Source organism: Neovison vison, chromosome 5, assembly GCF_020171115.1.
Source record: "Neovison vison isolate M4711 chromosome 5, ASM_NN_V1, whole genome shotgun sequence".
Taxonomy (NCBI): Eukaryota; Metazoa; Chordata; class Mammalia; order Carnivora; family Mustelidae; genus Neogale; species Neogale vison.
The window spans coordinates 83,236,178-83,253,193 of record NC_058095.1 but is presented as its reverse complement, the minus strand read 5'-3'; the positions used below and the strand labels follow the sequence as shown (position 1 = coordinate 83,253,193).

General features: G+C 39.9%; 1 protein-coding gene across 2 annotated transcripts in view; it reads left to right on the top strand.

Annotated features, from left to right (window-relative positions):
- Positions 1–17,016, top strand: part of CRYL1 (crystallin lambda 1) — a 156,468-nt gene that overhangs the window by 105,259 nt on the left and 34,193 nt on the right. For both annotated transcript variants that reach the window (XM_044249388.1, XM_044249389.1), the window contains one exon: positions 12,330–12,491. In XM_044249388.1, coding sequence (XP_044105323.1) covers positions 12,330–12,491 — 162 coding nt within the window. The remainder of the gene's footprint in view (positions 1–12,329; positions 12,492–17,016) is intronic.

Genomic DNA, 17,016 nt, shown 5'->3' with positions numbered 1-17,016 from the left:
TTTGTTCTGGTATATGTTATGTGACTTTTTTCTCTGACTTTCTTCAGTATTTCTCTTCATCTTCAGCAAGTTCAGCTATTTAAATATACTATACCTACATCTGTGGGAGTCTAGGGGAAGGAGAATTATTTGTCCTGCAATGTATTCTCTGAGCTTCTTGGTCATATGATTTAGTGATTTTTATTAGTTTTTGGAATAGTCTCAGTCATTATTTCTTTCATTTTTTTCCTGTCTCTTTCAGGATTCCAGTTGCACAAGTGTTTAATCATTTAATATTTTTCCTACAGGTCTTGGATGCTCTGTATGTTCTTCTCAGTCTTTTTTCTCTTTGTTACTTCATTTTGGATAATTCCCCTTGACTCATCTTTAAGTTCACAGATTCTTTCCTCAACTGTTCTCAGTCTGTTAGTGAACCGGTCAAAGGTGTTTTCTGTTACTCTTTCATTTTTAATATTCTCTTTGATGCTTTTTTGTTGTTTCCATTTCTCTGCTAAAAATTACCCATGTGATTTTGCACATCCATACTTTACATTAGAGTCTTTCACATATTAATTGTAGTTATTTTAAATTCACTGTCAGATATGACACTATCTGAATCATATTGTAGTCTGGTCCCAATGATCACTTCATCTCTGGGGTGTGCACTATTTTGTATGCCTCACAAATCTTTGTTTTGGAAAGCCAGAAGTCTTGAGTAGGACAGTAGTGACTGAGGTAAACAGTTTTTATGCCCAGGATTTGACATACCTTTCCTTCTTTGAGGCGTTTACAGTGGGGATTTGAGTTAATCTGTTTAGGAGTTCATCAAGATTTAAGGTCTATAATTGCTGTGGTCACTATTGGTACACTACTGGTTTTAAATTCCTCAGTAATACCTTGTGTTTAAGATTAAGACTGGTTGTGGATGCCTGGGTGGCTCAGTTGGTTAAGCTGCTGCCTTCAGCTCAGGTCATGATCCCAGGGTCCTGGGATCGAGTCCTGCATCGGGCTCCTTGCTCAGTGGGGAGCCTGCTTCTCTCTCTGCCTCTGTCTGCCACTTTGCCTGCTTGTGCTCTCTCTCTCTCTGACAAATAAATAAAATCTTAAAAAAAAAAAAAAAGATTGACTGATTGGCCCAAGGTTTTTTCCTGTCAGTATCTTCACTTTACCTTTTAGTCTTCCCTTTGCCCTGCCCTCGGAGAGGATCTTCTTCTATATTCTCATTGTGGTCCTCTCCCAGAAGTATTCTTCTGTTACTTGTTACTTTACACTTGCTAGCTTAGTGATGGGGAGTAGTGCGAGTGGCGTTTCTTGTGGTTCAGGTTAGGCCTTCATCTTAGGCAGGCATTATGTTTCTGGCGCTTGGGAATGTGGCTTCCTCAGTGCCCTTAGCGCTCTCTCTCTCTCAGCATCTATGCCTGTTCATCCCCTAGGGATAAGGATTTTTATTTCAGTTTCCTACACCCAACATAAAATGGGTTTTTGGCAATGGTAGGTTATCATACTATTGTCTCCAGTCTGTTAAGTGAATTAAAATGTATTTATTCACATACTGAATGAGTCAAATGTTGAATCACAATTGTTTCCAATTATTTCCCTTAAATTTTTCCTGTGGACATTTGAACTTCAAAAACCTTATGTCTACTGATTGTAGTCCTAAGTGAACTGGAAATTTAGTGGGTCTCATCTGGCACTTGTAGGCTTGTCTGTCAGCTGTCCTGAACAGGAGGAAACCTGTCAGGCTCTTCTTAACACCAGAAGCTGTTGCAACACGGAACAGAAAATTTAAGTTGCTGGTTAAATCATTTTAGCATAAATATAGACTTGAGGAAGGACTTTTTTTTTTTTTAAGTACTTAGTAAGCAATATTTAGCTGTCCTATCATAGGAATAAGAAGGAATCCTCCTGACACTGTTTTTGGATTAAACAGTGCATAGATGTGTGGACTTTATGATCTAGGTAGTTGGTCCTATCTTTGAGCTGGCTTCCTAGAGGTCTTTAGCCAAAAATATTGTCTAACTTAATACAATAGTGAGATACAAGAAGCTATATGCTGTTTCTTTGAAGCTATATGCAAGATTAGAATGGCTGTTACTTTACTATTGTTTATACCAAAAATGGTAAATCTTTTTCTTCAATTTTGAATGACATAGAGAGCTGAGTAAAATGAGGGAAAAAGACTCACTCTGCTTGGTACTCTCACTGTCCTTTCACATGTTTGAATGAAGAGGGGCTCTTCTTTCCTAAGAGAAGTGGCCTCCTCAATGAGCAGAAAAGGTAAAACTAGCCAGACCAGTGAATCAACTGATGACCAAGACGGTGACAAAAGCTGCTGACAGCTCCTCCTTATGCCTAGGCTCTCAATTCTTAAAATAGGATTCATTCTCTTTTAATTTAAAGCTGTGACTCATGGCTTCAGTCTTTTTTCTTTTCAAATGAGGAAGGATTGCAACTTTGTTAATAAAGTCTCTGACTAAACATATACCTGTTGGTAGGGTGTGTGTTCTCATTAACTGTTTTTACCAAGAAGAGTTTGGATTGAGTAGAGCTTTTAATTTGGGGGTAGTTAGTGCTAGAGAAACCCTTCAAAATCTTCAGTGGGAAAGTAACTTTTCCTTTCTTATCTAGAGGTTTAGGACTACTACAGAATTTTAGATTATTGTTAAATTCATCCTTGGGCCAACTTCTTTTTTTTTTAAGATTTTATTTATTTATTTATTTATTAAATTTCTTTTCAGCGTAACAGTATTCATTGTTTTTTGCACCACACCCAGTGCTCCATGCAATACGTGCCTCCCTATTACCTACCACCTAGTTCCCCCAACCTCCCACCTCCCACCCCTTCAAAACCCTCAGGTTGTTTTTCAGAGTCCATAGTCTCTCATGGTTCACCTCCCCTTCCAATTTCCCTCAACTCCCTTCTCCTCTCCATCTCCCCATGTCCTCCATGCTATTTGTTATGCTCCACAAATAAGTGAAACCATAAGATAATTGACTCTCTCTGCTTGACTTATTTCACTCAGCATAATCTCTTCCAGTCCCGTCCATGTTGCTACAAAAGTTGGGTATTCATCCTTTCTGATGGAGGCATAATACTCCATAGTGTATATGGACCACATCTTCCTTATCCATTTGTCCACTGAAGGGCATCTTGGTTCTTTCCACAGTTTGGCTGGGCCAACACTTCTTATCACCTATTGTGAGATTCATTATCTTTTTTTCTTTTCAGTGCTCATGGGAAAAACAGACCCTTTTGTTCTGGACTAACTTTTCAGGGATGTTTGTATAATTAACCATCTTGGAAGACAGAGTGTCTCCTTCTGGATCAAAGGGCAGTTTTGTTTGCTGTCACCTTCTGGGGCATTGGTCAGGTGGGTTTGCTTATGGTCAGTTGTGAGGGATTTGTGATTCCTAATAAGCTCATAGTCCTCAGTTGGGACACAAACCCAGATCCAGTTGGTTCTCTTCACATTACCCCCTTGGGACTTGGGGATAAGGAGGACTACTATGAACATGAAGCTCATGCTGTTTGATAACCTGTAATATTGTCCTTTATTTCTGACCCGAGAGACCCATGTTTTCCGTGAGCGTTTGTTAAACTATGGCAGGCAACCTTGTTAACTTCCATATAGGGTAAAAATCTCAGATTCTTTTTAATTCTTGATACTCTCATTAAACCTTGTCTTGCCTTAAAGTTAATGTAAAAACTTGAAATAATTGAGAAAAAAATAGCTTTTTGATTGCTCTAAGATTATAATCTTGATAGTACATTTGTGTGTGTATTTCTATTCTTTCCAAGTATATCTGGACATATTTTTTATCTTATTATGATGCAAAGTCATATCCTTTAACATTCTTCTGATTATATAAGTAATTTGTGGTAATTACAGAAAATAGGAAAATTTATAAAAGAATAAAGAAAATCATTAGTACTCTTACTGCCCAGAGATGGAGTCCCTATTACCATTTTGTATATTTCCTTCCAAATATTTTATGTACACTTATTTTATAGGTGTAGGGGAGACTAGTATATTCTTTATTCACCTAATGTGTCTTGTGTACTTTACTATTTCATTCAATATTGAGAAGTAAGCTCCCTTGCTTTAATGGTTATAGTGTCTCATTCTGTGAGTGTCCATATTGTCATAATCACTTTATTATAACTCTTAAATCAGTTTTGGAAATTGGTTCTTTCTTTATATATTGCTTCAACCCCCCCCTTTCTGTTTCATTCTCTCTCTCAAACCCCATTTCTTTCTAGAACTGCATTTACCTGTATGTTAGAACTCTTCAACATTTCCATGTGTTTTTCCTATGCTCTTTTCTATATTTCCCCTCCCAGTGTCTCTTCATGCTTCAGTCTGGATATTTTATCCTGATGTAGCTTCCAAATTATTATTTCTTCAGCTAAGACCATCTTTTAAAAGTTTTCATTGTATTTTTCAGTTGTTGAGTTTCTACTTGATTCTTTTTATAGTTACTATTTACATGCTAAAATTTTTCAGTTATTTTTTAGTTCCTTAAATATATTAATAAGTTATATCAAAGTTCATATCTGGTAACACCATTCTCTGGATGTCCTATGGGTCTATTTCTAAAGTCTGTATTCTCTCTTTGTTTTCAGTCAGGTCTTCTCTGCTATCTGTTTTGTTCCTTTGTTTATATGTGAGACATTGCTTATGAAAAACCAAGACTCTGGTTATGGTTTTGTTCTCCAGAGAAGCTAGGCTAGGAGCTTATCTCTTTAAATTAATCATGTGTTGAGATGAGTGCAGGCTTGTGAAGATGGGTCACTGTTACTCCAAGGAAGAGCCCTTGAAGGTGCCAGCTGGAAGCCTAGAGCAGTTACCAGGCCCTGAGCTCCAGTTCTCCTTCAGCACTATGAGTCTACCAAAGCCTTGCTTCTTATTTCAGCCATTTTGTCTCTACTTTTGAAATAAGCAGTTGCTTTGAGGATTAAAGAGGAGCCATATATAAAGCTTATATCTCCAAGTGTCCCTATTACCTGAATCTTGGCCTTGCAGTTATTCACTATTTCCAACAGATTATTTTTTATAGGTTTTAAGCTTTTTTAGTTGTTCTCAGCAGGAGGATTGTCTAAAACAAGCAAGTACTTGTACGATTATCAAAAGTAGAATGTTCTCTACAAATAATTTGTTGAGAATAGCTCCTTCTGTCCCCAGTGGTAGGTTCTGGGGTATGGCTGGTAAGTAAGACCTTTGGGGGACCAAATAGAAATATTTTTATGTTCCTTCTGTTGTTACCAGTATGTGTTCCCCTACTCTCAATACCACTTAAGAGCAGTTTGTGATACTATGTTAGTATTCCTATTTTGACCAAGACTGTATAGTGTGTGTAATCCTCATGTTTGACCAGGAAAATGTGACCTTCTGGCTTGGTGCCATATTGGCATTTTGCCTGCTTTTGTCAGAGTACGTATTTTCTGCTCTATATATAGCTACTTGCATGGATTTCTGTTTTCGTATGTGCTTCTTAAAACATGTGGTTCTTGAAAAGCAGGGAGTACACCTTCTTGTTCTGTTTAGTAGAAAAGTTCCCTGCAGAGACTAGTTCCTCATCAGAAGTGTATTTGCACTCAGATGTTAATGCTAACAGTCAGAAACTTGTCATCCAGTTTCAGACTTCTATTTTCCTAAGGTCCCATCAGTGGATCTACTTCATGTATTAGCTTTCTTCAAGATTCCAAAATACTGCTAGACTAGTATACAAATGCATATATGGAAAGAAGCTTCTGTAGGTTGTGACATAATGTTATGATTTATACTATAAACTAAATGGGAGTCATTGCATTAGATATAAGTGACAGAATTTTTTTCTATTAAAAAATACTGGACGAATACTATTCATTTAGTATGAATACTATCTGTGGGATTAGCAGCATGACTAGTAGCGGAATAATGGGAGGGGCGTTAGCAGTAGTAGCAGCGTCCTGCTGAGGCGGCATGGAACAGGTTGCAGTAGCTGAGTCCATCTATCACATATATACTGAAAGAAGACAGATCAGTTCACCCTCAGGGCTTCAAGCTGTTGCAGAATTTGGGGAAGAAGGAGAGACACAAATGCCTGGACATGAATGGAGTATCTTCCTAAATCAGAACAAATCTTTAGTGAAAGAGAACAGAACTTTAGTCCATGGCAGATGGGACTCTATTTTGAATGTGTAGGACCAGGAAAGGGTATGATTGCCCCATGGGGTGCCAGAAAGCAGGGCGGTGTCTTGTGTTTATTCTTTCAGCCGTCTTTAGACATTTTCTCTAAAATAATATAATGATCAAGCAGAATAAATATGTATTCGGTGAGCTTGTGGGGTATCGTATAAAACTGACTACATCACAGAATTTTTCATTCATTCATTCATTCATTCATTGATTAAACAAATGTTTACTGAATAACTTCTTTTTGTCAGGCATTATTCTTAGAGCTGGGAATATAGCAATAAAGTAAAAATTAAGATTCCTGCTCTCATGGAGCTTTCATCTTTGAATTCTGTTTTGTTGTAATGGTGTTTGTGCAAATATAGCCATTTTTTTCCAATTTATTTATTTTCAGAAAAACAGTATTCATTATTTTTTCACCACACCCAGTGCTCCATGCAATCCGTGCCCTCTATAATACCCACCACCTGGTACCCCCAACCTCCCACCCCCCCGCCACTTCAAACCCCTCAGATTGTTTTTCAGAGTCCATAGTCTCTCATGGTTCACCTCCCCTTCCAATTTACCCAAAAGCACATACCCTCCCCAATGTCCATAATCCTACCCCCCCAACCCCCCTCCCCCCAGCAACCCACAGTTTGTTTCGTGAGATTAAGAGTCACTTATGGTTTGTCTCCCTCCCTATCCCATCTTGTTTCATGGATTCTTCTCCTACCCACTTAAGCCCCCATGTTGCATCACCACTTACTCATATGAGGGAGATCATATGATAGTTGTCTTTCTCCGCTTGACCTATTTCGCTAAGCATGATACGCTCTAGTTCCATCCATGTTGTCGCAAATGGCAAGATTTCGTTTCTTTTGATGGCTGCATAGTATTCCATTGTGTATATATACCACATCTTCTTGATCCATTCATCTGTTGATGGACATCTAGGTTCTTTCCATAGTTGGGCTATTGTGGACATTGCTGCTATAAACGTAGTGATCCAAAGGGGCACGTGTACCCAAATATAGCTATTTTAAAAAATGTCAATTCAGAAGATGGACCGTGTTCTCTTAGTATGTTCATTTTCTCTTGCACGTGAGATATAAACTTTTAGAATATAGAAATACAAAATTTACTTCCTCCCTAGTTTTGGATTTTGCATCGTGCTCATTTGTACCTTAGTATATACTCTGGATTTGCTCATGGGATTATATTGGGGAGAATGGCTTTATGACATCTAGTAGGGAGGGAGTCATTAAAATATTGTTACTTAGTATTAGACTACTAAATCTTAACATCGCTGATTATAAATTTTTTTAATCACATAAATTTGATGCTTTAGAAACATTTTACAAAAACAAAACAAATACTTTACAAAATAATGAAAGTTAGTAGCGTAAACGAAGTGGTTTTGTAGGCAGGGGACTGGAATTGTAATGTTACTTCCCTGTGGATCATGAGGTTCCTTAATGATCAAGGATCATTAAGGTTTTTCTTTCTAAACTGGAAAATTTATATGCCGGCTAGTACTAGAAGAGGGATCAGATAAATTTGAGGTGCCTTTGAAGTATTCATGTGAAGATAGTTTGTGAAGGAGAAATAAAAGTGTGAGTTAAGTCTTTAGATTGGTGAGTTAAGCTGTGGGCTTGGTTTGGATTCCCTAGGGAGAGAATTTAGGTGAGAAGAGAATAGTCTGGGACTAAGTTTTGAGAAACTCTAATTCTGTTTGATTGGTTTATGCCATCTTTATTATACTCTTTATTTTTCTTTGGATCTATTGTGTTCTATTTCTGACTTCTTAAATTGGATGCTTGACTTGTTGATATTTTAGACTTTTTTTATTAAAGAAATTTGAAGAATAAATAACTGTTTTAGTCATACCTATAAATTTTGACTTTTTAGTTTCTCCTCTGGACAGATAGAGTTAAGATACAGATGGCTCTGATGATGCTATTTCTGTCAAAGTACTGTAAAATTATTTTATAGTTGAACATATACATGGTGACAAGTGAAAGTAGCTTTGTGATACTATAAAACTTGAGTTTTCAAAAACGAGAACGTTTTTATAAAACAGTGGTTGTCATCCAACAAAATATGTTGAATGGAATTTGTTGTTTTACTCATTGCAGTGACAAAGTATTTGGGCTAAAAATATCTAGTCCAATTATTACTAAAAAAAGCATCATATTTTAATTTCTATGTTTTTTTTTCCTCCAAATCTCACATATAGACCCTCTCCCTGTTCTCTGCTGCTTTGAGAATTGCTGCATCATAGAGATTCCCTGATGGAAATGCATTATATGTGTGTTTGATATGGAGGCAAAACCATAGTCATATAAAAAAATAATTTATGCAGTCTTCTCAGATTTGTCACCCTGAATTTACAGATAGTCTTCATTGGTAATAAGTGGTCTCAGAGATTGATGTGATATCCTTCACATCAACTCATTTATCTTTCATTTTTCTCCTTAAAAATTCATTCCTTGGGGCATCTGGGTGGCTTATTTAGGCATCTGATTTCAGCCCAGGTTATGATCTTGGGGTCCTGAGATTGCCCAGCTTTGGGCTCTGTGCTCAGAAAGGAGTCAGTTTATTCTCTCCCTCTGCCCCTTCCCAGCTTGTGCTCTCTCTGTCTCTCTCAAATAAATAAAATCTAAAAAAAAAAAAAAATCTTCATGCCTTACTATTTTATGTTTTATGCTATTCTCAATACTTTGTTAAGTAAAAATTTTGTATTAAAAATCCTGAGTCTTCCTCATGAGAAGTAGTATTTAGAAATGCAGTAAAACTATATGCTATTTGCAGGCTTAAATGAAATATTTTTAATTGTATTTTTTTCATGGCAAGTATTTTAACCCAGTTCTAAATAAATGATTTCATGTAAGGTACTAGAAATAGCATTGGAATGAGGATGGGAATAGACTCATCCTCAGGATAGCAGTTGATACAGGTGCCACTTCAGCTCCTTGTCCACCCTCTGTGGGCACCCACAGAAAGGACTGCTATTTAAAGCAAACAGCAATAATTCTGGTAACCTTAACACCCAAACCCCAGGAAGTAACGTTCCTAAATATGGTCTACGCTGATTTTTACTTTGGAAAGTTCTCTCTAGATTGGGTATGATTTGTTTTAGATTATTATAAACTCTGTTTAGTGTTTGTAAGATGCTTTTAAAAACTTTATTTTGATGTTAAAGAAAATAATAAGCCTCTTTTTAGGGCACTGTAGAGTTTAGTGTCTGCAATAATGAAAATGTGAATAGATAAAATTAGCGCTAACAGACTTCGTAATGCATATTACTTCCATCTTAAGTTTAAGAATGAATTTCCTTCTGCCGTGATTGCAGTGGGTTTTAGCTCACCTTTCTTTTCTTGCTGTGTCTTTCCCTATGTCTAATAGAATTGCTTTGCATGTAAAATACTTAAAGTATTGAGGTCTAATTTTGTTTTACTTTCTTTCTGGAAAACACATTGAAGATTGCTTCCAGATGTTTTGCATTAACAAATGTAGATTTTCTAGCAACAGGACACCTATCTAAAATGCCTGAATTGATTTTTTTAAAAAAAATCAGTGAAATTTCATTTTCCCCATGAAAATATTTGTTTTGGAAAATGTGTATTGTAAACTTCAGAAGAGAGTTCTTATAAACTTTGCCAGGGAATTATCCAGCACACTGACTTGCCATGGCCATGCTGCTTTTCTAGAACATTCCTAATGAGTTAAATGCCCTCATGGGTAACTGACTAATAACAAAACACCAAAATTTATAAATGATTTACCTTTCAAAGTATAAGTAAGTTAGAATTAAAAATTATCCCTATAATACCATCATTCAGTATCTTACTTTCAAGAAGGCAAGGGAAAAAGGAGTGTTTAACTTAGCCTTGCCTTTTCACTGTGTGATACTGCCTGAGATGGGTGAACTCCTTTGGATGTACCAGGTGGGGTTGCGTTGAGAAGGCACTGGCTGAGTTGTCACTTGGTCACATTGCTATAGTTCACAGAGTGAGGTTGCTTTGCATTTAGGTTCTCAATTGTCTCACCATTTGGTACCTTTCTCAGCCCTTCCTCCCAGCGTCTCTTAGCTTTGCAATCAACCACAAGTGATGAAGGTCCTGATTTAACAGCATTTCAGAATTCATTTCTTAGACAAGGTGTATTAGCTCCCTAATGAATAGCAAGGAAATGAACTCAAGCCTTGACATGGACAGAGGCATTATAACCCTGGCCCACCAAACTGAACACAGTTGTTACTATCAACAACAACAACAAAACTTCAAGCAAATGTGCCATTAAAAAACCCTTACATAATTGTAGCAGGTTTGGGTTTCCTCTGGTTCAAGTTTTCTTGCCTCTTTGATAATCAAATGATCTGAAGAAAGGCATAGAATTTCAGGGGGGAATCTGCATGACAGGCTCACAATAAGGCTATTCATGAGGACTCTTTTATTAGTTTAAACTGTATCTGCATCATTCTTAGTCTCTGGCTTTACTACAAGGCTCCATTTAAACTTAACCCAACTTGCTGACTTAACTGATCCAGGAATTACTCAGTACAACCAGCCAGCTACTGTAGCTTTATTTTCCTCCCCCTTTTGATAAGGGGATTTAATACAATGGCCTTTACAGTTCTTAAATGACTCCATTTTTTCCCCCTGTCTTTGAGATGTGACGCTTACACGACCTTTTGTTCTTAATAAAATTTCACATAGTTTGATTATATTTTTTAAAAAGTATAAATAAATACAATATTGACTCCCTACCCTCAGAGTAAAACTTTTTAAATCTTGTAGAGGATATACAAATGGAGTTTGTCATTAGGTATTATTAGATCAAACTTGAATATATTTTCTATATTTTTGAGGGGTGATTCTCATATAATTACTAGGAATCCTTCAGCATCGCATGTTCACTTTTACACACTTTTGGTTACCTGCTGGTGTTTATACCATTTCTCCTACCACAGTGCTAACACATTACTCGGGACATCCTTGGTTGGTCCCTGAGTAGCTGGGGGGAGGAGGGTAGGACAGAACTCTGACATCAGAGTGAAGAGATTCTCAAGAATATATTTGGTACCATGTCACATCGAGAGTAGAGGTGACCCATGCTTTAGATCCACACCTCAGACTAGTGGGTCTCAAACTTGAGTTGGAACAACAATCATCAAAGTATTTGATAGAAATACAGATATCTGGACCCCACCCTCAGGGACTGATTCAGCAGGTCTGGGATGAGGGTCTGAGAATCTGCATTTTTTACAAGCACCCAGTTAGGTTTCTAATGCTGATGATTACCCAACCATACAGAGACCATTATCCTATAAATTCATGAAACCTCCCTGCAAGGCCTCTTGCCTCCAGGTAAGCCGTGACCTGTCTCGGGTAGGAGTGACCGCTGTGTGGTTCCCCAGGGGAGTTGGTGGCAGGAGGGTAGGGGCGCCTCTAGTATTTCTAGCTCTGGAGCAGCTTGAGTATCCTTCTCCTGCTCTGCTTCCTTCTGTAGCAGGTTAGTCCCCATTGCGTGTATCACATTCCCAGGAACAGGCCTCACCTTTGGGCCCGCACTTGGATGTTTGAGAATGTCATCTCCCCCTGCCCTGGCTTTGTGCGTGATTAGAATTTCAGAGCAGTGTTATCTGCAGCACTTAATCCAAATTTGCTCTTCTGTCCTCTTCCCATGCCCCTATTAAAGTAATTTTAGATTTTTAGAAACAAAGGTCCTTTTCAAAAGGATTTCCCTTTAGAAATGGATGTTCAAGAAGTCTTTTGGGAATTATGGATGTAACATGTTCGTTCCTTTCGTGAAGATAAGATTTTTCCTTGAAGATAAGTTGATCCGTTGGTCAGGACAGATAGGGAAAATAAGTGGTGTTGACTACTATTGCTGTTTGTAGCATTTCGCCAAGGGTGTTAGCGTGTCCACCCCCATGGACTTGGCAGATTGCCTTATGGGAATGCTCAGACCCATGCAAAAATGAGAAAATATAGCTCCCATATACACGTCACCCAGTTTCCAGAGTTATGGAGATTTGGCTGCGTTTTTCGGAGGCTTTTTGTTTTGCTCTTAAATATTGTTAGTAGTTTTCTGATTGGTTCATTTGGGGAATGAATCAAACATGACACATGCTTTGCTTGCGGCCTGAGTGCGGTATCATGAATCGTAATTTGAATATGTCCCTTTCAGGAATGTGTTCCGGAAAACCTGGAGCTGAAGAAGAAGATTTTCGCACAGTTAGATCAAATCGTTGACGATAAAGTTGTCTTGAGCAGCTCAACGTCTTGCCTCCTGCCTTCCAAGGTGTTCGCTGGCTTGGCACACGTGAAGCAGTGCATTGTGGCCCATCCCGTGAGTGCCTTAAACCTCAGGAACTGGTTGTCTCTTATTCTGGTTCTCAGGAGCAATACATTTGGACTAATCTGCTAGTACATTTTAACTGCTTTATTGAGGTATAAGTCATATGCCACACAATTAAAATTGTATAATTTAGTGTTTTTTTATGGAAATATAGAAAGTTGTACGATACCGGCATTTTAAAAAATTTTTTATTTTTTTAAAGATTTTATTTATTTGACAGACAGAGATCACAAGTAGGCAGAGAGGCAGGCAGAGAGAGGAGGAAGCAGGCTCCCTGCTGAGCAGAGAGCCCGACGCAGGGCCCGATCCCAGCACCCTGGGATCATGACCTTGTTGTGCCCAAATTTCGAGACCCCCCAAAGACGACCACCAGAGTCCAGAGTCAATGCCAAACAGCAAGGGTCATTTATTACGAGTTCGAACCCGGACCTCCACGCACTCGTGGCCGGTGATGCTAAGAGGTCCCGAGCTCAGGATCACAACACTTTTTATACACTATTTTTGGGGAGGCAGGGACTTCGCATACATCATAGTATCTTGTAACAAATCACCACATACCGCGGGAAAATCAAAAAGGAACTCTATAATATGACTGGCGCGCTAGAGAGCGGGAAAAGGCTGGGAACGGTTTATTGGTTAGGGCAAAGGGCTCTTCAAACAAAGGGTCATTCTTCAAACTGCTGAGTTGGCGCCCCTAGGGTATGTGTCACCTCAGGATTGACCAGGGTCTTCCTGTCAAGCCGTGGGGCACCAGATGGTTGTTATCTCTCGGCCCAGAGCCGGATGGGGAGTCTGGGAGCAGCCATTCTGTTACGTCCAATTCCGGGTGGGAGTTTCTCTGGCGTCAGATGGCTGTTATCTCTTGGCCCAGAGCCGGGGGAGGGGTCCAGGGGCAGCCATTCTGTAAGGTTCAATTCTGGGAGGGGGATGTGTGGTTACAGAGTGTCTATAGAAAGTCTGCTGGTATTTTTCCATCTCCTCATGGGTTAGCAAGCGAAGGTACAGAAGCAGAAATAGTGGTAATGGTTATAATTTAGGCATCTCAACCTGAGCCAAAGGAAGAGGCTTTAACCCACTGAACCACCCTGGTGCCCCAATACCGGCATTTTAAAAAAGAATTTAATCCCCAAATGCCTTGAATTGTACCTGCTTACCTAATGCCTAATGGGATAGAATGGGATAGAATGAGCTGTACTGACATACTTTCACCCTTATGTAACTCACCATCCAGCTAAAGACAGAGACTGCTAAATACAGAATTCCACTGTTGGGGAAAAAGGTACATTTAAAAAATGTATACACTGAGTAAGATTTTGCAGCCATGTCACTGTGCTGTGCAGTTGACTCAGCACAATCCAGAGTAGGATCAGTGTTGCTAAAGTGAAGATCCTGGGTCCTGCTCCTGAGATTCTGGTTCAGTAGTCTGATGTTAACCCCCCACCCCTTTTTCTTGTTCCCTTACACACATCTGTTGGGCAGACCTATTCATTGGGGGATCCATGGTGAGGTATATTGGACAGCGAGTTCCAAACTGATGTGCAGGCACATGGTAAATCTTTTTGAGATGAATGTGGTAATGTGAGGAAAGAGGAATCAGAGAGGAGATCCAGGGATCACTTGGTGGGAGTTTGAGAACCAACTGAGCCCAGCGTGACCTTGGAGAACTGGGACAGCCTGTTAGTATAGAAAAGCTGACCTGGCCAAGCCATAATAAATAGGATAGTGGATGACATGGCCACACCCCCGGCACTAGCAGGCCATTGGAGGCTGATGGAGAAGCTGGGGCCAAGCTGGGCAGGATGGGGTTGGGCTGACAAGGGAGGAGAGAGTGGGAAAGAATGTAAGCAAAGACCCTGGGCTAAGAGCAAGTGTGGGGTGTACAGAATTGCGAGGAGACCAGTCTGACTGGAAGGACACACATACCTCACATACTTGGGGAGTAGGAAGAAAAAGCTGGAAGGCTTGGGAAGAAACAGTTGAGTTGTACAGAATCTTGAGAGTTGCTCTAAAGAGCTGGGACTGGCTTAGGCACAGAGCAGCCTTGTGATGTGGTGAAAATGCTGCCTTTGGAGGGTAATTGGAAGGTTCTTTGTATGTTGAAGATGGCTGAGAGAGGGGAGCAGCTTCTTCACAGAATTGGGGCAATATTCCAAGGATGGGTGACCAGGGAGGGCCTCAGTGAGGCTGAGAGTCCTAGACTAAGAGCAGGTCAGATCGTCTTTTTGAGGCAAGAGTAGTTTAGAGTCAGGGAGGGGGGTTGTATGGTAACAGACTTACTCTGGGAACTGAGGAAAAAGGGGGAGTCACAGATGCCTACTGGATTCTCTATGCTGAGAAGAGGAACTGCTTGGACCACCATTCACATGACAATATAGTTCTGGATATCCAGACGTCCTCCTACTGAAATACCATGGAAATTAGATTGGTCATAAAATACAGAGGCTTAGACCCACAGAACATGGAAGAAAACTGGTCACGTCTAGCTACCACACAGATACACAGACATAAGAGGGACCTTAACTGAAGCATCCAAATACCAAGTGCAATGAAACATGTGCTATCTTTGCTTCTATGACATTTACATGTCTGTAAAAAGGACTCTCAGAAACTATAAACCACTTATTAGATTGATTGTTGCTTCAGTGAAAGGTGTAAGCCTCTTGCTTGAAAACTCCCAATTTCTAACCAGAGATTTTACTTCTAAGTCAGGTAAAACAAAAGAAAAAAACAACAAAGTCAGATTGTTTAGGAAATACCTCCTAAGTCCTTTAATAAGATTCCTTTATTTATTCCACCTTTAATAAGGTAGGAATCTTATTAATTTTAAACCACCTGATGTATGAGACTACACCTTACTCACTTTCCTCTCACACCTAACAAGGACCTCCGACTAGTAGTTCAGCCAGTGACTGTTGTATAATGACAGTTCTCCTACCATTCCAGGATTGTTCGCTTTTACTTCTTTAATCAAAGGCAAACAGTGTAGCCAAAATAAGCTCAGACCTTATTTCAAAAATTAATCTCTTACTACTTTTGTAGATTATTTTATATCAAAGCTAACATTAACCAATGCAGATGAAATCACCCAAGTAGACTGTCTTTGGAATTTTATCCTTTCTTTTGTGCTGGTGCTGCCCATTGTTTAATCATGCCATTGAGCTCAAGGAGAGTGGGAAAAAAAGTGTCTGTGAACAATTCAACCTAAGCTGAATGGACAGTCCCCGAGTAATCCAGAACCATTTACAGTCTTTGAGGAGCTACAGTTTCCCTTTAGCCCTGCAGGCCAAGCCTAGCGCATCAGCTCAATGCCACTGCCTCAACTTTGTGCTCCTGTCACCCACGACTCTGCCCAGACAGGAAATAGCGTAAAGGAAAAGGAAGCCCATTCATGCCTCTGAAAGGCTGGGGCAAAAGTGGAAAGTCAGCAGTTGTGAAAGATTGCTGCCTCCACCCCTCCACGGAAGAACCAGCAGCCAAGGAGTTTCTACATCCCATATTGTCTCTTGGGCACCTTTTCTCATTGTGGGGTGAGGAGATTTCAGGTCAGTCCAGTACGGGTGGGTGAGCGTGTTCTCTCAGCACACAGGTAGTTTGAGAACTCTGAGTAGGCTTCATGAGTATGCCAGGAAAGTGACAGGCTCAGGGAGAGGGGTTTCATGTGGCTCTTCTCTGAGTCTCTGCTGGTCTTCCTCTCGAATGTTTTTTATGTTGCCTTTGTCTGCCTCATCTCCTTGTGGATGTGTGGAGGGGCTCAGGGATGGCCATTTGGTGGCTGGTGATTATCTGAAGGTTGGGTTGGGTTGCATGCTCTCTTGGTACGTAGATCTATGCCAACAATCAATCGGAGCAGCAGTTTTCTACTGACAGTTTCAGCCACACTTTACAGCCTTTATTCCATTGGGGACTGGTGGTCCCATAGAGCTAAACAGTGCTGTTTTAGCCCATCAGACGCTCTTGGTACCACTCTTATGAATGTCCTGTAGATTTTGCTGCCTGGGAAGGACACACATCTGCTCAGGGGATATAGTCTCGAATAGAAATAGTTCCTAACGTACAGTTCTCACGTAGGTTACTAGTCAGCCACAGAGCTATAACACAGCCTGGAATTAAATCAGGCCCTACCCGCATTAGGTGCCCTAAATGTTCCCATCCAAGCACTCCTTGCCCATGTTTGCACCTTTTCTGACTCACGCTCCCACCTGACCCGGAACCATTTACCCTCATGTTGATGGTAACTTGAATGTTCATCTGTCTATGGAGAGCATGTGTATGTGTGTACATGTGTGTACAAGCAGTGCCTGTTTCACATGGCCAGCTGCTGCCTTCAGAGGGGCTGCCTTTTCCCCTCTGTTTATGGAGGGTGAGTTCAGGAAGGGGGGTGGGGCTTATCACTAATGAAAGGACTTCACTACCTAAATTATCAAAATTATATACCCCTTCATTTTTACATTCCTCTTGTTAAGAGGAAGAGGAATTCACAGGGTCAGGAGTACCCCCATGCCAGCAGGGCTGTGAG